This window comes from Podarcis raffonei, chromosome 13 (assembly GCF_027172205.1).
Source record: "Podarcis raffonei isolate rPodRaf1 chromosome 13, rPodRaf1.pri, whole genome shotgun sequence".
Taxonomy (NCBI): Eukaryota; Metazoa; Chordata; class Lepidosauria; order Squamata; family Lacertidae; genus Podarcis; species Podarcis raffonei.
This window is the reverse complement of record NC_070614.1, coordinates 19,071,004-19,091,735: the sequence shown is the minus strand read 5'-3', so window position 1 is coordinate 19,091,735 and position 20,732 is coordinate 19,071,004. Positions and strand designations below refer to the sequence as shown.

The window sequence follows — 20,732 nt, the reverse complement described above, 5'->3', positions numbered from 1 at the left end:
TTGGAGGGGGGGGCGGGCATAGCTGTCAACTGTTCCTTTTTTTAAGGGAAATTCCCTTATTCCGAATAGGATTCCTCACAAGAAAAGGGAAAAATTGACAGCTATGGAACCGGGTCCCTCAACTATTTTGTTGTTGTTTAGTCGTGTCCAACTCTTCGTGACCCCATGGACCAGAGCACGCCAGGCACTCCTGTCTTCCACTCCCCCCTTCTCCTTGTGCCCTCCATCTTTCCCAGCATCAGGGTCTTTTCCAGGGAGTCTTCTCTTCTCATGAGGTGGCCAAAGTATTGGAGCCTCAGCTTCAGGATCTGTCCTTCCAGTGAGCACTCAGGGCTGATTTCCTTCAGAATGGAGAGGTTTGATCTTCTTGCAGTCCATGGGACTCTCAAGAGTCTCCTCCAGCACCATAATTCAAAAGCATCAATTCTTCAGCGATCAAAGAAAAGGAGGCAACATTTTATCATAGGTGGTGGGATTATACGATAATTAAAAAATTTTGGGAAATGATATATAATGAATTGAAGAAAATGTTCCATTTAACATTTGTTTAAAAACCTGAAGCATTTTTATTAGGGATTGTAGGGAAAGATCTGCCAAAAAAGCTGGAAAACATCTTCATGTATGCGACAACGGCCGCAAGCATTTTAATAGCACAAGGATGGAAGATTGAAGAAACCCCAACTAAAGAATCATGGCAAGAAAAAATGATGGACTATGCAGAACTGGCAAAACTGACATACAAGCTACGGGACAAGGATAACTGTGAATTTAAAGATGAATGGGAGCCCTTTACAAAGTATTTGAAGATGCAACAAAGCGAACTCGACTCCTTGGCTGGTTTTGAATAAACATTTGCAAACTTTTTATTGATAATTATTACTTAAATAGTTTGAGGATCTATACAACTGTGTAACATGCAGAAAACAGCATTTTTAGAGAAATCAAGGACTGGAACTGAGGGAAGTGGGGGGTTGGGCTGGGTGGGTTCTGTGGGGGGAGGGAGGGGAAGGGAGGAAAAAGGGGGGAAATAAGGATGATATGTTTCTGGATAATATGTTTTGTTTTAATTTTGAATTAAAAAGTAATTTTAAAAAATTATTCGGCGATCAGCCTTCTTTATGTTCCACCTCTCACTTCCATACACCCCTACTGGGAGAACCATAGCTTTAACTATACGGACCTTTGTTGGCAAGGTGATGTCTCTGCTTTTTAAGATGCTGTCAACTATTTTATGGGGGGGGGCAAAGACTCCTAGCAGTTGGTTCCTAGGACAGACAGAGAGGCGAGCCCCCGGCGCTTTGCCCGGAGCAAAAGCACTTTGCACATGCTCTCCTCCCACCCGGAAAAAAACTTTGCCCTTCCTGTGCGCCGTTTCCCCCAGTATTTGTCGTTCTCATCCTCAGACAGCTTCCTTTGCCCGGGGTTCCCTCGCGCCGGAGGAGTTCCCCTACTTGGGAAAAAATAATAATACCATCCCTCCGGAGAGGGAGGCGCGCAGGAGGAGGAGGAGGAGGAGGAGGCGGAGCGCGGGCGCGCCTCTCCCCTGCACGCGTCACCGGCCGAGGCTATAAAGTGGGGCTGGAGAAAGGGCTCGCTTAGGCGGCTGCGGGGCTCCGATATGGGGCAGCTCTTCGCGAAGCTGCTGAGCGTTTTCGGAAGCCGCGGTAGGAACCCCCCGCGCCTTCCCCGCTTTCTCGTCGCCCCTGCGCCTTGCCTCGTCCCTCCTCCTCCTCCCTTCCTCTCCTCCCGTCCCCTGCTTTCCTCTCTTTCGTTGCAAACTTTGCATCCATCCTCCTTTCCCTTTTTATGGACTTCGCTCTGGTTTCCATTCCTTTGTGTGATTTTTCTCCTTCCCTGGCGGGTTCCCCCCCCTCTTGCTTCCATTCCTCCTTTTCTTTTCTTTTGCTCTCCTCTTTTGGTTTCTTCCCAGGCTGCCTTCGTTTCTCTTGAGTTGCACCTCTCTGTTTTGTTGCTTCTCTTCCCCTCTCGTCAGTTTCGCCTTCATCTCTCTCTCCCCCCCCCCCCGTCTTCTCTCCGCGTTTGTTTTGTTTTTGTGTCCTTTCTTCAGTCACTTTCTCACCCCTCCTCGCCCCCTTTCAAGGAATTTAAGGCCATCTGGGAGGGTGAAATGGAGGGGAGACGAGCCCTAACCTTTTCAACACACCAAAAGAAAGAAGCCCTGGGCTGCTGTGGAAAGAATGGCTTTTCCTGCGAGTTGGGTGCAAAGAGAGTTGGCACGGTGGCCTCGTTTGCATTGTACATATGATACCACCTTAAACAGCCATGGATTCCCCCAAAGAATTCTGGGAGCTGTAGTTTGATAAGGGCACCAAGAGTTGTTAGCAGACCCCCTGTTTCTCTGACAAATCTACAATTCCCAGAACTCCCTGTGAAAGGGGGGTGGGGTGGACCATTTCTGTGAAGCAAATAGAGAGGGACATTGCTCAGCAATCTTAGCAAACTACAACTCCCAGGGTTCTTTGGGTGGGGTCTGTTTAAAGTGGTATGATGCTGCTTTAAATACACTGTGCAGAAGGGGCCGCCTTTGTGTGGGTGTGGGTGTGTGGTGCCTGAATTCTGTTATCAGTGGAAAGAGATTGCCATGTTATGAAGCGGCAGGTGGCAGAATGACACCTGTATGGGCATCTGCCATCCAATGATCTATTTGAGATTCCTGCATTGCAGGGGGTTGGACTAGATGACCCCTGAGGTCCCATCCAGCTCTTCAGGGTGACTGATCCTGAAAGCTTGGAGGGACGTTGCTGTTGATCATCTATAATGCAGCGTTTTCTCTGAAGCAATTAGCAGCTTTCATGTTTCCTTGTGGGCTGCGGTGTACAGAGCCAGCTGACGTATGCATAACTCAATATGTGCCTGGCACGCTTGCTAGGTTAAATAACTTCTGTCTGGTGAGGGCAAAAAACAGTGACTGGATTTGTGTTATTAAGAGGGCAGGCTGGGGTGTGTGTGAAGTGTCTGGTGTGTGTGTGTCTTAGATGCAGAGGAGGAGAAAGTCTGTTGGGGAACAGATGGGATAAGGGAACGAGCAAAGGCTGTCTTTGACAGTTGCGTTTAAATGTGAAGTTATTGGGAGGAGGAAAACCTGTAGCTATTGTACCTCTCCGTGCATTTTCCGTTTGAATCCAGACGGACAATAGAGCAAGTAGATCTAGACCACGCATGTCCAAAGTCCGTTTTGGGGGCTGAATATGGCCCGCTGGTCAGCTTAATCCAGCCCCTGTGACAGTTTATAGTTTATTTCCTGGGGTAAAACCCTAAAGAAACCTCAACAATTTCAATCCTAAAAAAAGGTTAACAACTTTGGTCGGCCCTCGCGGCCCTTCACTTCATCAAATCTGGCCCTCTTTGAAAAAAGTTTGGACACCACTGATCTAGACAAATCCATTTCCTTGGGAAATGTTGTGTGTTGGCTGTGCGAGGAAGCCACCACCATCCTCCTGGTGACTACAGGAAACTGTGGAAGGTTCAGAGGTTTTCTTTTTTGTGTGAGGGGGATGGCACAGCCCCTCTTGTCTGTGTTTGGTACAGCTCGCTTGCTCAGGCAGGTGTTTGGTGGCAGGAGGATTTTCCACCCTTTGTTCAGACCATCTTTCATGTTAGTGGGGCCCTTTTGTCTGACAGTGGAAAACCCGCTTCTGCTCAGAGCCTTTTAAGACCTTGGGGGGTGGGAAGTGATAAAGACCTCTTTGTGAGAGATTCTTGTCTTGCACACCACTTGCATGCTGGCAAGTTTTGCATTTCCGCTTCTAAATACACAGTTTATATGCAGAGGTTCCTTCACACTCCTGTAGAAACACTTGTGACCGCATGTGTTAGTAGGAGAATATTTTCCTGTGAATATTTTCACAAAGCAGGCACAAACCTGCATGTAAGATGCACGCATACTTGCAAATGTGTGCAGGCAAACTGCTACAGACTGGTGTGTGTGTGTGTGCATGTATTGAACACCCAACTGTCCTGGGCCAGAGAATGCAGTCTTTTCCAACCTGGAGTCTTTCAGAACTACAGCTCCCAGCAGCCTCCACCAGCAAAGCCGTGTTATCATGGCTGATGGAGGTTGTAGTCCCAAGCCCCAGGATGCTGTCAGTGTTCGAAATTAGCCAGGTGTGTTTTGCACCTGACATCTCCACCATCTGGAGGTGCATGCCTGGGGATCACTGGATCGGGACTGTTGGATCGGGACTGTCGCACACTAACACCACATCCTGTAGAATTCTATCTGTTATACAGTGGTACCTCGGGTTAAGTACTTAATTCGTTCCAGAGGTCTGTTCTTAATCTGAAACTGTTCTTAACCTGAAGCACCACTTTAGCTAATGGGGCCTCCCGCTGCTGCCGCGCCGCCGAAGCACGATTTCTGTTCTCATCCTGAAGCAAAGTTCTTAACCCGAGGTACTATTTCTGGGTTAGCGGAGTCTGTAACCTGAAGCGTATGTAACCTGAAGCGTATGTAACCCGAGGTACCACTGTATTTTATGATTGGAATGAGTTTCTGGAACCAAAATGCTTCTTCTGTGCAGCCTGAGCAGGAGCAGTCACCATTAATAATAGCCAAATATATGTATATGTGGGCTGTTTCTGGATCAAGCGACTTTTCTTCTTTGAAGTTCTCAAAGCTCTTAACCTAGCTCAAGGTTGTCATCGGAACTAGCTGGATGTTTAACTGAGAATCAATCACAGCCAGTCCATCATTTGGAAAATAAAACATTGGAGCCACCTTGCCCCAAAATGGCAACTAGACATTCTCTTGACCTGCTCTTCACCCTCCCTTAGCTAGATGTGTCTTTGAAGTGTGATGATGCCTCTTGCTTGCAATGGATGGAGAGATTTGTTTGTTGAAACCTCTGGCTTCTGCACAGCTGGAATTTAGCCTACCGAAGGCAAGAGTCTCATCCATTGCTGTATAGTCGTACCTCGGAAGTCGAACGGAATCCGTTCCGGAAGTCCGTTCGACTTCCAAAACATTCAGAAACCAAAGCGCGGCTTCCGATAGATAGATAGATAGATAGATAGATAGATAGATAGATAGATCAGCTAAACTTCAAGGAATCTGCATTCTGGGATCTAAGAGGACCTAAGAGGGATTCAGCTGAAATCAACAAAGTGCTTTCTGTAGGGAGGACTTCCCCATCCTACACTTGTTTTAGAAGTCCGTCATTCTCTCTCCCTTTTGGTTTAATGTAGGTCAGGAATGGGTAACCTTTGGCCATCCAGTGGTTCCTGGGCTCCAGCCCCCATCACCCCTAGCCAGCATGGCCCAAGGGATTATGGGTACTGTTGTTCAGCATCATTGTGAACGCCACAGGCCTTTCATCCCTGATGTAGGCAGCACTGTGTTAGCTTGTGTTGCAGTGCCAACAACAAAGACTACAGTTGTACCTTGGAAGTCGAATGGAATCTCTGTTTGACTTCCAAAATGTTTGAGAACCAAGGCATGGCTTCCTACAGCCAGTTAGAAGCCGCACAGACATTTGGGTTCCAAAGAGCGTTCGCAAACCAGAACACTCACTTCTGGGATTGCGACATTCGGGAGCCAAAACGTCCGAGTACCAAGGCATTCAGGATCCAAGGTGCGACTGTACCTAGTTTGCATCTGGCCCCTGGGGGCTCTGTATGAGCACATGTGGCCCTTGGCTGAAAAAGTTTCCTTAATTCCAATGTGTGTGTGTGTGTGTGTGTGTGTGTGCGCGCGCGCGTGCATACAGGCCTCACGTGTTATTTCTGACGTTTGAGACCATGCAGTTAATTCTTCACTTCTTCACTTTTAATTTGTACACCGCCTTTCTATACAAGGCAATTTATAAGCTGAAGAAACAACAAAATACTCAGCAAAGACCACGCACCTCATAACAATCTGAGCCAATGCAAACAAGTTATAATAAAATCATAACTTTAAAATAAACTACATGCGTATATCAAATAAAGCAATATTTGATCATCCATTAGAATATAACAAAGCAAACAGTAAAATGAAGTTTCAGCAAATAATAATTGAACAGTTTGCACTTGACAGTTGCAACAAAGAATTACTAAGCTACACTTAATTAAAGTAACAGCAAGTCGTAATGCATAAAATACCACAGAACATAACAAAACCACTAATGGAGTCTGTTATGTGAGACCAGTCTTGGGATATGTCTCTGGAGAAAACCAATTCTTCCATTGTGTTGATTCTTTACCTTGCAGTAGAATTTCCTTCCTTCTCCAGAAAGCAATTTAACTGTTTTTCTGATGGAGCCACCAAACACTTTCTTAATAGGTAGGGAGCTGATGTTTTAAAACATGGCTCTTGGCCAAAAACAACAAAAAAGCCTTTCTTGTTACCTAATCTGGCCATATATGGAATTTTTACCCTAGCCGTACGTGGGAGATGGGGAGAGACAGATTATCATCTACAACTTGCAGCGTAAAACAAACTTTTCCTGAAACGTTCATGAACTAAAACACTTGTCGGGTGGGGAGTTGTTCACTGGAGTCTTGGCTTTTAACCTCGGCCATAACCAGGTACAACCTGTTTGTTTTGTGTCCCGATTTCTGCTGTGTACTCTGCTGCAAAGTTGGTTTCTAAAGTGCTGAAGGGAAGGAACGGAGGAGGAAAGTAAAATTCCGTTCGTACCTGATTTTTTTGCTGATAGGAATAGAAAGAAGTATAAAGGCCATATGCAGCTTGTACCAAACTTTTCCCTTGCTCCAGGCATCCTTTGGACTCCACAATTGTGTGCTCTGATGCCTTTGCTACACTGGCTGGGGGTTGCGGGAAATGCAACATTTGCTTCCAAGTCTTTGCTTTGTTGTAGCTTAAGTTCGAATTGTGGTTCCTCTTTGAGCTCTCTAAGGTTCTTGGTAATGCAAGGGGCAGGTACAGTGGTACGTTGGTTCTCAAATGCCTTGGTACTCAAACAACTTGGAACCCAAACTCTGCAAACCTGGAAGTAAGTGTTCCGGTTTGCGAACCTTTTTTCGTAAGCCGAACATGCTCTGTTTTGAGTGTTACACTTCCAATTTGAGTGCCACACTTCCATTTTAGAGTGTTACGTTGAGGTCTGTCTGTTTTTGCTTTTTATTTTGTGTTTTGGTCTTTGAGGCTCTTTTTCTTTTGTTTTTGTGACTGTGTGGAACCCAGTTCAGCTATTGATAGATTAATTGATAGTGTGTCTGCAGTGCATTTATTGCTTTCGTTTAAGGATCAGTGGTCTCGTTAGATAGTAAAATTCATGTTAAATTGCTGTTTCAGGGGTTGCTTTCAAAAGTCTGGAACGGATTCTATGGGAAAGTGCGCCTTGGTTTTGGAACGCTTTGGTTTTGGAACGGACTTCCAGAACAGATTAAGTTTGAGAACCAAGGTACCACTGTAATGAAAAAAGGGGATGACAAAGTGAGTGCATGCATTGCAGTCCACATGTTGGTTTGCTTGGCCGCTAATACTAAGTCATGGTTTGTTTTTGAAACAAACCACAACTCATCCTATAGGTGACCAAACAAACCATGGCTTAATTACCCCAAATTTGGATCCCGCCCCCCAGCTCTTCTTACCTTATGCCTTTGTAGTTTGGTGAAAATCTAGGGTAGGGTGGTCGTAGAAACCATGGTTATGGAAGGCTGCTGGGGTCACACACATAATGCCACAGTTAAAACAATCAAGGTTCATAACCCAACAACAAACCACGGCTTCAGGTCATGGTTTTCATAGAATTGTAGAGTTGGAAGGGACCACAAGGGTCCTTTGTTGGCAGTAAAGACACCACACTTAAAGAGGCTAGACGGGATTCACACAGCACTAAGCTAAGGTTTAATAAACCATAGCTTGGTGTTATGTGCGATAGCAAAATATTGCTTGGTCAATGTGGATGCCACAGCTTTTGGAAGTATAGAAACACAGCCGGACCCATAGAATCAGAGAGAGGAACTCGTACATCACTGCGAGTTTCTCCAGTGTTGGTGCTCCTCTGATCTGTGCCAAACAGTTGCTATTTGAGTTTGATTCATTGTCAGTAATTTGTAATGACAGCTCCCCGGCGGGAGGGCGGGGTGTTGTGTGAGGATGCAAGACTGGGTTGTGTGGGGATGCAAGGCTGGGTTGATGGGGCCTTGGCAGTTGCACAAGGATGTCTAGAGAGGAACACACTGGCATGGGGAAAAGAGGAGTTTGGGATGCTCCAGGACATATTATGCCTGTTGTTGTTGTCTTCCAGTTAAACTATTCATGTATAGCCACTGTTTCAGCTGCAAAAGGTTATGCATTTATGACAACCGAGCGTCTTTGCATAAGAAACTTTCTGTTCCTGTTTATAAGAATGCTGAATTGCTCTTTGTCACTCAAACTTGGGCAGCATGGCGGTAGTCTTCTTGTGCACAGGGGAATATGCTAGCTAGAGGATGAGAGGTTTCTTCTTTACTGCCATTGCTGCCAAGGAGAGTTTCCTTTCCTAACTCTTCCTTTTTCAGTTTGCTGCTTTGAAAGTGTGCAGAAAAAGGGGCGCTTTGCACTTCTTCAAGCAAGGTTAGGAAACACATCTCTCTCTCCCTCCTCCCCCCCCCCCTCTCTCACACACACACCACACACAATATTAGCACATGCACATTTATGGCATAGATGCAAATCTAGAAAGAATTACTGTAACTTAAATAGAAATTCTGTCCATCCTGCCAGAACGGGGAAGACTTTGCCCAGGAGAACCCAACATCGCTGCTCAGTCTACTCTCTAGCTGCTAACTGTTGATGATGGGCATGTTCAGCCCCCCCTCCCCCTTTCTGCCTTCTTGGGGGATTGACATTTCAACTGGACTTAGATAGGCAACCCTTCAAACGAAATATACCTTCCGACAGAGGATGAGGAAGTAAGATGCAGGGTCGTCTTAGAGAGGGTGGGGCCACATATGCCGTTCTGAGCTCCTTGGGAGAGATTGAGAAAAGTCACGTTCACCTTCTAGTAGTCAAAAGTCGAAACCTGATTGGGATGACTGACTCAGACTGGTAGGACTTTCAGAATAGCTGTGAATAAGCATGTTTGGTAGATGTGTGGAGTCTAAATTTGGTAATAAGAGCAAAGTGTTACTGCAGTGGCCCATGACATTTCTGAGGAGTGGGGCACCCCTGGAAATCTCTTAAACAACTACAGTGGTACCTCAGGTTAAGTACTTAATTCGTTCCGGAGGTCCGTACTTAACCTGAAATTGTTCTTAACCTGAAGCACCACTTTAGCTAATGGGGCCTCCTGCTGCTGCTGTGCCGCCGGAGCACGATTTCTGTTCTCATCCTGAAGCAAAGTTCTTAACCTGAAGCACTATTTCTGGGTTAGCGGAGTCTGTAACCTGAAGCATATGTAACCTGAAGCGTATGTAACCCGAGGTACCACTGTACAGGTTTTGTTGTTGTTGTTGTTGCTTAAAGTTGTGCATGCAAATGATTCTAGGGTAAAGGTAAAGGTACCCCTGACCGTTAGGTCCAGCCGCGGACGACTCTGGGGTTGCGCTCTCTGTAGGCTGAGGGAGCTGGCATTTTTCCACAGACAACTTCTGGGTCATGTGGCCAGCATGACTAAGCCGCTTCTGGCAAACCAGAGCAGCGCACAGAAACGCCGTTTACCTTCCCGCTGGAGCGGTACCTATTTATATACTTGCACTTTGACGTGCTTTTGAACTGCTAGGTGGGCAGGAGCTGGGACTGAGCAACGGGAGCTCACCCCGTCGCAGGAATTCGAACCGCCGACCTTCTGATCAGCAAGCCCTAGGCTCTGTGGTTTAGACCACAGCACTACCCGCTGAGTCCATAAAAACAGAGATCCATATAAGGCTGTGCTCCCCACTCCATCCCCCCCCGCCATGATTTCATTGGTGATATTGGGCAAAAAGCTACCCTTCAACTTTACTTTTTCTCCAACTCCCCGATCACAGTTCAGTGTATGGACCAGTTAAATAAATCTCAAACTGTATTTTCCTTAGAAACTTGTTTATCAAAATCTTGAACATCTGTTGTGTTTTATTCCCCTCCAGAGCATAAAGTAATAATTATTGGCTTGGACAATGCTGGAAAAACCACAATCCTCTACCAGTTGTGAGTACCTCCCTCGCACATTGAATTTTTATTATTTATGTTCAACTTACTGGTTAGATATGAGGGGTTCTGTGAAGCATGCACACCATACATTTAACGCAACCACGCAAAGAATCCTGGGAACTGTAGTTTAAGGCTGCTGGGAATGATAGCTTTGTGAAGAGTAAACTCCAATTTTGAGGGGGGAGGTTTGCTTTAAATGTGCTTTAAATGTATGGTGTGCCTGAAATGTGTTTTAGATGTATGGTTGTATACGCAGGTTGCATTGGGACTTGGTGCAAGACTGAGCCTGTTTCAAATGTCAGGGCTAAACTGTGCCTCACACATGGGGAGATTCATACAGGAGGGGAGCAGCCATGTCTGCACATTGCAAAAACCCACTCTTATCATGATGCAATCCCTGCTAAGCACTGACCAGTTGCTCCCACTTTTCTTCTCACGAGATGGGGAGAAACAAACCAGGACGCCTTTGCTTCCTGTTATGTCTGAAACAGGACTCATGGTTTGTTCGGCTTCCTGATAACAGCCAGCAACTGACTAATAATCGTTGCTTGATAAGGAGAAGACAATTACTGATTTGGACATAACAGGAAGCCAAGGCTTCCTGGTTAGTTTTTCTTGTTCACACCCAGTAAAGGAGCAAAGTAGAAGTGACCAGACAGTGTACACTTGCATGTTGCTTGTTCACAATATTGTGTGACGTGCAGATATGGGCCTTTTGTACCTAAATGGTGCAACTGAATTCACTATGGGTAGCACTCACTATGGGTGGCACTAGAACTTAGCTGAATACAACTCTTTGTACCCAAAGATAATACCTGAAATATTAATAAAATAAAATAATAAAATAAAGAGAGAGAGAGAGAGAGAGAGATCAGCTAAACCTCAAGGAATCTGCATTCTGGGATCTAAGAGGACCTAATAGGGATTCAGCTGAAATCAACAAAGTGCTTTCTGTTGGGAGGACTTCCCCATCCTACACTCATTTTTAGAAGTCCGTAATTCTCTCTCCCTTTTGGTTTAATGTAGGTCAGGGATTGGTAACCTCTGGCCATCCAGTGGTTCCTGGGCTCCAGCCCCCATCACCCCTAGCCAGCATGTAGCCCATATGTAGCCCTCAGGCCTTGAGTTGGACACTGTGCTGTGGAATATTCTTCCCAGGGAGAGTCTTCTGGCGCCTTCATTATGCTGTATACTTCTAGGAGCCAGGCAAAAATGTTCCTCTTTAACCAGGCCTTTGGCTGATTGACATCCAAAGCCCTTTAAAAATGTGTTCGGGAGGGGGGAATTCTTGAGGGTTTTTAAAAAATGTGTATTGTATTTTTATATTGTGATTTTCTCTTGTGAACCACCCTGAGACCTGCAGGTATAGGGCAGTATACAAATTTTAACAACCACAACAACCTTTTCCCATTGGCCTTTGTGTATTGCACAAAGTGTATTGCACAGAGCTGTGTATTGCACAGAGCTCTGTATTGCACAGCTCCCCAATGCCAAGGCAGGGTTATTGTTGCCAGAAATCAGCCTTACCCTCCAGTCTGGACCCTTCCAAATGTTGGTGGCCTCCCGTCAGCTTCACCAACCATGGCCAATCGCCAGGGAAGATGGGAGTTGTAGTGCAGCCACTTCCATAGAGATTCGGGTTGAGAAATCCTGTGTCACAAGCCTTCCCAGAATCTCCAAGGTGTTGTAGATTGTTAATTGGAGCCAGGGGAGGAAGGCCAACGTGTCTCATAAGCCCAGCTCATTTTTGCAGGTTGGAGGGTGGCGAGGTAGCTGTTGAGGGCTCAGGTGGCTTACTTCTCTGATCTCCTTTCAGCCTAATGAATGAGGTCGTGCACACATCTCCTACGATCGGCAGCAACGTGGAGGAAATCGTCCTGCGCAAGACACACTTCCTGATGTGGGACATTGGTGGGCAGGAAACCTTGAGGTCTACTTGGCACACCTACTATTCCAACACAGAGGTGAGCTGCATGGATTCAGCCAAATAAGGTGAAAGTAAATTAGGGGGTTGGGACACGGGTGGCTTAGGGCTTGCCGATCAGAAGGTTGGTGGTTCAAATCCCCACGACGGGGTGAGCTCCCGTTGTTCGGTCCCAGCTCCTGCCAACCTAGCAGTTTGAAAGCATGAAGTGCAAGTAGATAAATAGGTACCACTCCGGCGGGAAGGTAAATGGTGTTTCCGTGCGCTGCTCTGGTTCTCCAGAAGCGGCTTAGTCATGCTGGCCACATGATCCAGAAGCTGTCTGCGGACAAACGCTGGCTCCCTTGGCCTATAGAGTGAGATGAACGCGCAACCCCAGAGTCATCCAAGACACGACCTAACGGTCAGAGGTACCTTTACCTTTACCTAAATTAGGGAGTTAGACTAAACATTAGAAGAATTTCCTAATGGCACAAGCTGCTTGACCTTGGAAGATGCTCTGCCTTACTAGCAGAGGCTAGGCGGCCAACTTTTACCAGGCATGCTGTCGCAGAAGTGGATTTTCTGGACTGGCAGTGGGCTGGACTTAGATGACCTTTTAGGCACTTCCCAGTTCTGACTCCATGAAAAGAAATATTGCAGCGTAGAGAAGATCCAGAATGAGTGACCCTCTGCCCTAGAAGACATCACATCTCCCTGTCGAAGTAGCTACCTGGATGCAAGCATGATCCTCTCAACCCATTCACCTTCTGCAAAGCAACCTGTTCCATCCAGATTGGGGTGAGATTAGCAGAGGGTTTTACAGAAAAAGGTGCCTGTAAAGAAATGCAGATTATTTGAGCCATATACAGTTAGAAGAAGACTCAAAGTGCCCTTCTAGGGTCACTGGCCAATTAGACCTGGGAGACAATTCCTTCCCAATATAAACTAGGGCTCCAGGTTCCCTGCCTTTGAAACAGCTACAGATCATGTTTCGACCATGAGCTCACTAAGTTGCCTTAGGCTAGTGTGCTGCACTCAGTCTTGTGAGCTCCCACTCGCAACTTGAAGTGCTGCTGTCCATTCACAGCCTCCTGGCCTGCTGTTTGTGAGATCTAGGTGTTAGTGGCTGCTTAACAATTCTGGCTGGAGAAGAGCCATAACTCAGTGAAGGACATGTTTTGCATGTGGAAATACCAGGTAGAGCTGAGACAGATGATACCCCTGCCTGTCAATTACCTGATGTCACAGGGACATCAGGTGACCTGTTTTCCTTCACCTGCATAGTTACAAAGGCACATCAGCTCATGGACTTTCAGCAGGGAGCTCGCTCCACACCTGACATCATCTCTAGGGCTAGTGGGCATGGCTTGGCCAAAACTTCCTTCTGGGCCAAATGAGGTGGCTCGGCTTGAGTTTCTCCCCAACTTGCTGCAGACAATACTGGGCTGGAAGGACCAATTTCTGACCTAGTGCAAGTTTGGAAGGCTGGTGTCATGAATTTAGTTCATTATGTTCCGCACTGCCTGTCCTGGAAATTGTCTCACATTGCAATGTAGTTGGTGGCCAGTTCAGGACATTGTGACTCACCTGCTATCTGATGAACAGAAATATCTGTCCCCTCAACTTGCGCTGTTTGAAGTTCCAGCGTAGAAAATGCACATGGTAATTCTGAACCCAAGTGTCAGTGGTTTGCAGAGGCGACGCGTTCATTTGAGCAAGCTGAAATTTTAAAAAGAGTGAACCCCCAGAAGTTCCAAGGTGGATTATAACTTTGATCTGATTTTAAGGGAAGATGATATTTACTTGTGCTGTATGCTTGCGTATATTATTGTACAGTCATACCTCGTGTTGCGTTTACTTCAGGTTGAGCGTTTTCAGGTTGCGTCCCGCAGTGACCCGGAAGTACCAGAAAGGGTTACTTCTGGGTTTCGCCGCTCGTGCATGCGCAGACGCTCAAAATGACATCACGCACATGTGCAGAAGTGGCGAATCGCGACCCGCGCACATGCAGACGCGGCTTGCATTCTATTCATGTTGCGAACAGGGCTCTGGAACAGATCCCGTTCGCAACCAGAGATACCACTGTACTTGCAGTGGCCTGTAGATGCAAGCGTTAAATAGCTATCAACTCGGTATAAGGTAGATTCCTCTGGCGAAAAGCCGTAGCTCAGTCATTCTGCAATGCTCTGCATGAATAAAGCCTCATAGTCCCTCTCTGGCATCTAGAGGTGGGTGGGGGGGAGACAGACCCTTCCTGAACCCCCAGAGAGTCACACACAGGCTGTATAAATAATACCAGCCTAGATGGACTCACAGTCTGACTCAGTCAAAGGCAGTTTTCCTTGTTCCTCTAATGGTATTCACAGTTGTCTCAAACCCAAATAGCCGTGTTCTGTCTACTATTTTATCTCTCCTGGCATATTTACACTGCAAAATACCCTCCCTAACCCATGCTTAGCTAGGCTTTGCTAGCCTTTCTTCCCAGGTCGTTGGGAATGAGGCTAAAATAATATTTTGTTGGGAGGAACGAGACTTGAGCCCTGTCTGCGTCACACGCAGCTCTCCGTCTGCTCTGGCAGAACAAAGCCAGGCTGAGACACGTCCGTTTGACTGCCAAGAGGACATTCTTGACATTTCTAGAAGCAGAATGTTCCCGCCCCCTTCATTTCCCCCAACCACCATCTATGTGTTTTCTCAGTTTTTGCCTAGGCACCAAATCAACAAAGCAAGACAATCTACTCACCCAAAATAAACCCCTTTTTAAAACAGTTTTCACACCAATTATGTATCGCTTATGGGAGAAGTTGAGAAAACTCGATGGCCCTGTGTATTCTTTCTCTCTCTACCCCTCCGACAAAAATTTTAATTCGGTGCTCAAATGCGTAATTCCTTGGCACGTATAAATTGAGCAGTTTTTGTTTCTGTGTGTGTTGCATAAATTTGATGCTGTTTATGGCAAGCGACCGGGAAGGGCCGTAGCTTGGGGGTAAAACATTTGCTTTGCATGTAGAACTGGGTTTCCCAAACTTAGGTTTCCAGCTGTTTTGGGGCTACAGCTCCCATCATCCCTCGGTACCAGGACCAGTGGTCAGGAGTGATGGGAATGGTAGTCCAAAAATAGCTGGAGACCCAAGTCTGGGAAACCCTAATGTGGAAGGTCTTAGGTTCAGTTCCCCAAATCTCCAAGTTGTGATGGGAAAAGACTCCTATCTGAACCCCCATCCCAAGAGCCGCTGCCAACCTGTGTAGAAATGGCTACATGGACCCAGTGTTCTGACTTTGTATAGGGCAGATTCCAGGAGCTATACAGAGCCTGTATAGCCAGGAGCTATACAGAGCCTATAACCAAATTCCTGCTCAGCCATGGCCTCTGCCATCCACTCTTGGCTTTTTTGAGGTTTTGCCCAGCTTTACTTTGATGTTTTTTCTTCTTCTTTCCCATTCTTGTTCCATAAAATTTTATTTTTTCATAATGCAGTACAGTGGTGCCTCTGGATACGAACGGGATCCGTTCTGGAGCCCCATTTGCGTCCAGAAGTGAACGCAACCCGCAACTGCGCGTCTGCAAGTGCGTGGGTCGCGATTCGCCGCTTCTGTGCCTGCGCATGACGTCATTTTGACCGTCTGCGCATGCGCGAGCGACGAAACCCGGAAGTAACACACTCCGTTACTTCCGGGTCACCGCGGAGCACAACCCGAAAGCGCTCCACCTGAAGCACATTTAACCCGAGGTATGACTGTACAATAAAAAACCCCCCAAACGAATCTAAATGAAAACAAAAACTGGAGGTGCAAGGTCTTCTGCTACCACAAGGGGGCTCTCTCCAGCCCGCCAACCCCCCAATTGGCCCAGGAGGGGTTTGGAGGAGCCCCCAGAACATCGTGCAGAAGAGGAGATTGCCTCATTTTTTTTACATGCCATTTGAAAGACTAAAAAGCTGGACTTAGGAGAACTTCAGGAGAGGGAGGTCTTTCCACAGAAGTGGAGCCTTGTGGGGTGGGGAGAGCTTCCCGACAGGGATCAAACAACAGCACCCAGCCTTCTTAGGTTTTAGGTTTCAGCCCTGTAGCTTTGGATTCTGTTGCTGAGATGAGCTCATAGCTTTTGGTGCTTTCTGCTTCCTTTGTAGTTTGTCATTCTGGTGATCGATAGCACAGACCGCGAGAGGCTGACAGTGAGTAAAGAGGAACTGTACAAGATGCTTGCTCATGAGGTGAGTCTGCTTGCCACACAGCATATAGAGGGACGGTGAGGCTGTTTTGCAAGCTGTATATTAACTGTGAGCCAATGATGCTTGATGACAACCAAAATTGAGGGTTCCCATATTTCAAAAAGTGAAAATCAGGACAATTTGTTGAGCTTTTTTTGCGGGGGGCAAAGTTGTTGAGCTATCTATCATCTATCTATCTATCATCTATCTATATCTATCATCTTTCTTTCTTTCTTTCTTTCTTTCTTTCTTTCTTTCTTTCTTTCTTTTTTTCTCTCTCTCTCGATTTGGCAAGAGAGAGAGAAAGAGAGAGGAGTTTTTGAGCTATTTTTAATTATACAGTGGTACCTCGGGTTACATACGGTTCAGGTTACAGACCCAGAAATAGTACCTCGGGTTAAGAACTTTGCTTCAGGATGAGAACAGAAATCGTGCTCCGGCGGCGCAGCGGCAGCAGGAGGCCCCATTAGCTAAAGTGGTGCTTCAGGTTAAGAACAGTTTCAGGTTAAGAACGGACCTCCAGAACGAATTAAGTACTTAACCCGAGGTACCACTGTATTCGCCAAAATCTACACTACCAACATGGGCAGCCATATGTCCAGATTTTCCCAGACACTTCAGCGATTTCCACCCAGACACTGCTTCCGACTGTAGTATTCTGGCCATGTCCGGGAAATTCTGGACATAGGGCAACTCTACCAAAGTTGCTGGACTAATGCTGCCTAAAGGCCTGACTTTCGTGTGGCGATTGAGATGGTAGAGTTCTGTGGTGGTCCAAACGGATTGTTTTATTTCAGACCGGGCGAGGATCTCATTTTTGAATGTTCTGCTCTAGAACAATCACCCCACAAGTAGAAAGCTAGCTTAACAGGCAGCAGGTTGTGCCAGAGCCTTCCTCCCCGCTGAGTCTTTGCAGGGAGTCTTCACATGGCAAGCAGCGGCCTTCTCCCCATGCAAATAAAGATTCATTCATTCATTCCCCACCCTGGAATAACGCATTCCATTCTGCCATTTCATTCTGCTGCCTGCGTGTATAGACCAGGCTTGACAGTTGAGCACAAATTGCCTCAGGGAAGAGGCCAAATATTCATTAAGGTGCTTGATGATACATCTCCATCAGAAGTGAGGAACCTTTGGCGCTCCAGATGTTGCTAAACTTCAACTCCCCTAGCAATGACAAGGGATGATGGGAGTTGTAGTAGTTTAGCAACATCTGGTAGGCCAAAGGCTCCCCACATCTTAAGCGGCCAGGAAATACCTAGTTATTTTAAACGAGTTCAAGTCTTAGGAGCAGATCAGTTGTATTGAAGGATCTTCTTGGTGTACTCTCAGAGCCTTTTCCTATCATCTTTGAGAAATCCTGAAAAACGGATAAGATGCCACAGGACTGGAGGCAGACAATGTTCCAGTCTTCAAAAATGGAGGAAAGGAACATCTGGAAAACTACAGGCCAGTCAGGCTGACTTTTGACACCAGGAAAAAGATATTAGAACTGATTTTCAAGCAAGTCTAATTGTAAGCCTTTTTAATAACAATGCAGTGATTAGGTGCTCACATGAATTTGTAAAGACTGAATCCCATCAAATTAATCTTATTCCTTTTTTTAAATTGGTTTACTAGGCTAGTGGATTGTGAGAATGTTGTGGATGTCATTTATCTTGAATTCAGCAAAGCACTTGACAAAGGGCCCACCACATGTATTGGTTAGCAAATTGGGTAGATAATAATCTCCTCAGGTAAATTCAAGGCAAATTGGCTAGATAATAATCTCTTCAGGTAAATTGGCTAGATAATAATCTCCTCAGGTAAAGTCACAGCAAATTGGTTGGATAATAATCTCCTCAGGTAAATTCACAACTGGTATGAGCAGCCTAAAATCACCCAGTGAGCTCCATGGCTGAGTGGGGATTTGAATCCTGATTCGACACCCTGAGCACTACAGAAGCTGGAAAGACAAATAATTCAAATGCTGCAGGTACACAGAGGCACACGTTATCTTCTGGTGTCCTAAGATGGACCTACATTTGGTTACTACGAATATTAATTTGGCTGTCTAAGAAGCTTTTTTGTGACTGCCATATCTTTAAGCTGTTAGTTTTATGGGTCACTCCTGTGGTTTTGGGTGGGCAGTAGTGTGGGTCAGAGAGCTGGGTGTAAACGGGGAATTTTCTCCTTCCTCTCCCCAGGACCTGCGTAATGCAGCTGTGTTGATTTATGCCAACAAGCAGGATGTCAAAAATTCCATGTCTACCTCTGAGATCTCAAACTTTCTTACCTTGAGCTCTATCAAAGACCACCCGTGGCATATTCAGGGATGTTGCGCGCTCACAGGAGAGGGGTGAGTACCACCCATTTAGGCCAGTTTCGTAATCTCTGGTTTGAAATGGGCTTGTTTTAAACGATCAAAAAAATATGATTAGCCACGTTTGTCAGGTCTGGATGAAATGACAAGGTGTAGCTAATTGCAACAGCACTAGAGGAGGGAGGAATGTGTGATCCAAGGGCTCATGGCAGTTTGTTCCTGTCACGGTGAAACAAAATAAACGAAGCACCTTCCTACATCCAAGATCTGGTGCTTTTTGGTGTTTTCTAGTGCTAAAACCCTTAATTTGTGCATTAAAATTGTTTTAATTGTCCAAAACCAGCTGTTTCCCCCCCAAAACCAGCTGTTTTAAAAACAACAAAAACACACACACAAGTATTTATATATAAAAGAAACTGCAAGTTACAATTGCTATCTTAAATATTGTGAGATATATGTTGCCTTTCCAAGGTTTTTAAATAATTTTAAGGATGCTTTTAGAAATGCTTTGCAGGTCTAAAGACCTCGATTCATAACTTAGCCATTTTAAAAGGATGTTTTTAAGCAACTGCCTGTAGAACAATAGGATGCATAGACTTTGACAAGGTTTGCAAATTTAGCAGAGCTCGTGTTAACTATGTTTTTCTTTCAATAAACATTTGCTACTTCACCAGTTTTGCCCAGAATTTATTTTAAAGGATCCTGGGACTTTAAGTCTTAGGCACCAGTGTTTTTATCTCTTACAAATCTGCATCCTGATTGTGGGACATAAAGGAAACATAAAGGGTGGGACAGAAGGAGGAATGCTATACAAAGTCTTGTTTCTGTCTTACAAACATAAATTCGTTTACTGTAATCAGTGAAAACTCATATAACTGATTGGAGGTTTCTCTAATCTGGTGACTGCCCTAATATTTTTCTAATTGAAAAATATTGTCCGTTCTGTCCCCCACTTTAGCCAACCTTTGCTATTTCTGATAATGTGGCTTCACCATTTTTGACTCAGGGGTCATCCTCAGTTCCGCTTGCAGTCGGCCTAGAAAGTAAGAAACCGAGAGGTTTTCCATTTGTTCCGTGCTTTCTGTAGTTCGCCACTGAATTGGAACAAATGTCAGTTTGCAGAAAAACTGATTAATATTTGGTAAACAGCACGTTTCCCCAAAGGAAAGTCGGAGGACAGTGTGGGTGAGCCCTCAGTCTGGGTTTAGGATGGAGATATGATGAGAAGAAGGGACGTGGGTGTCGCTGTGGGTTAAACCACAGAGCCTAGGACTTGCTGATCAGAAGGTCGGCGGTTTGAATCCCCGCGACGGGGTGAGCTCCCGTTGTTCGGTCCCTGCTCATGCCAACCTAGCAGTTCGAAAGCACGTCAAAGTGCAAGTAGATAAATAGCTCCGGCGGGAAGGTAAACGGCGTTTCCGTGCGCTGCCCTGGTTCGCCAGAAGCGGCTTAGTCATGCTGGCCACATGACCCGGAAGCTGTACGCTGGCTCCCTCAGCCAATAAAGCGAGATGAGCGCCGCAACCCCAGAGTCGGTCATGACTGGACCTAATGGTCAGGGGTCCCTTTACCTTTATGATGAGAAGAACAAATTAGGAGGAAGACAAGGTACTTGTCCCTTGGCAGACAGCAGTGATAATATGGGTCGTTTACTAGGAGCTGTGCTTTGTGATTTCCCCATCACTAACTCTTCCTCTCTGCTCCCTGCAGCCTTCCAGCTGGTTTAGAATGGATGATTTCTAAAGTTGCAGCCAAGTGACGTCAGCCAAAGCTGCTTTTGGGAAGAGGAAAAACAAACTTGTCCATGTATTTATTTCCATTTGGGGTTTTTTACAAACACTCAGGACTTACTGGACCTTGACACTTCCCTCCCCCACTTTTCTTCCCAAAGCCAAAAGAACTTGACTGTATACATTTCGTAGAACATGGACCATTATAGAAAGCGATTGTGAATTGTGGCTGCAGAGGTGGGGGAGGGGAGCTGCTTCTTGGACCATTCTTCACAGCACGGCGGAAAGGAGAAAACTTAAAGGCTTTGATCAAGCTCACCTTTTCAAAATGTCAGCCTTGTTTGGGGCGGGGAAAGGTTATGAAAGAGCTAAGCATCAAAAAAGCAAATAGTGCCTTCAGCCTTCCTGAAAAAGAAGCATGCTTTGCTTTATGATCGTGGGATCAACACAAACCGTATGCCTTGATCTTTCGCTCTGGGCTCTGACATACCTGGGCTGTGCTTCC

At 45.9% G+C, this 20,732-nt stretch overlaps 1 protein-coding gene across 2 annotated transcripts; it reads left to right on the top strand.

Moving 5' to 3' along the window:
* Positions 1-1,540: 1,540 nt before the first annotated feature.
* On the top strand, positions 1,541-20,487 carry ARL5C (ADP ribosylation factor like GTPase 5C). 2 transcript variants are annotated; one of them, XM_053361442.1, is made up of 6 exons: positions 1,541-1,664; positions 10,015-10,075; positions 11,895-12,042; positions 16,115-16,198; positions 18,382-18,533; positions 20,208-20,487. In XM_053361442.1, exons 1-6 carry the CDS (start codon positions 1,619-1,621, stop codon positions 20,254-20,256), a joined length of 540 nt encoding a protein of 179 aa, XP_053217417.1. In that variant the 5' UTR covers positions 1,541-1,618; the 3' UTR covers positions 20,257-20,487. The 2 variants fall into 2 exon arrangements, with proteins under 2 accessions (XP_053217417.1, XP_053217416.1); XM_053361441.1 differs by lacking the exon at positions 20,208-20,487 and adding an exon at positions 17,528-17,710 and having other exon boundaries at positions 1,542-1,664; positions 18,382-18,470.
* The last annotated feature ends 245 nt before the right edge of the window (positions 20,488-20,732 follow it).

What these genes read in the sequence shown, in the direction of transcription:
- ARL5C (XM_053361442.1), top strand. Translation starts at nt 1,619, where the DNA reads ATGGGGCAGCTCTTCGCGAAGCTGCTGAGCGTTTTCGGAAGCCGCG. An exon ending in ACCACAATCCTCTACCAGTT is followed by an intron (nt 10,076 to 11,894) that starts GTGAGTACCTCC and finishes ATCTCCTTTCAG; the next exon opens with CCTAATGAATGAGGTCGTGC. An exon ending in ACAAGATGCTTGCTCATGAG is followed by an intron (nt 16,199 to 18,381) that starts GTGAGTCTGCTT and finishes TCCTCTCCCCAG; the next exon opens with GACCTGCGTAATGCAGCTGT.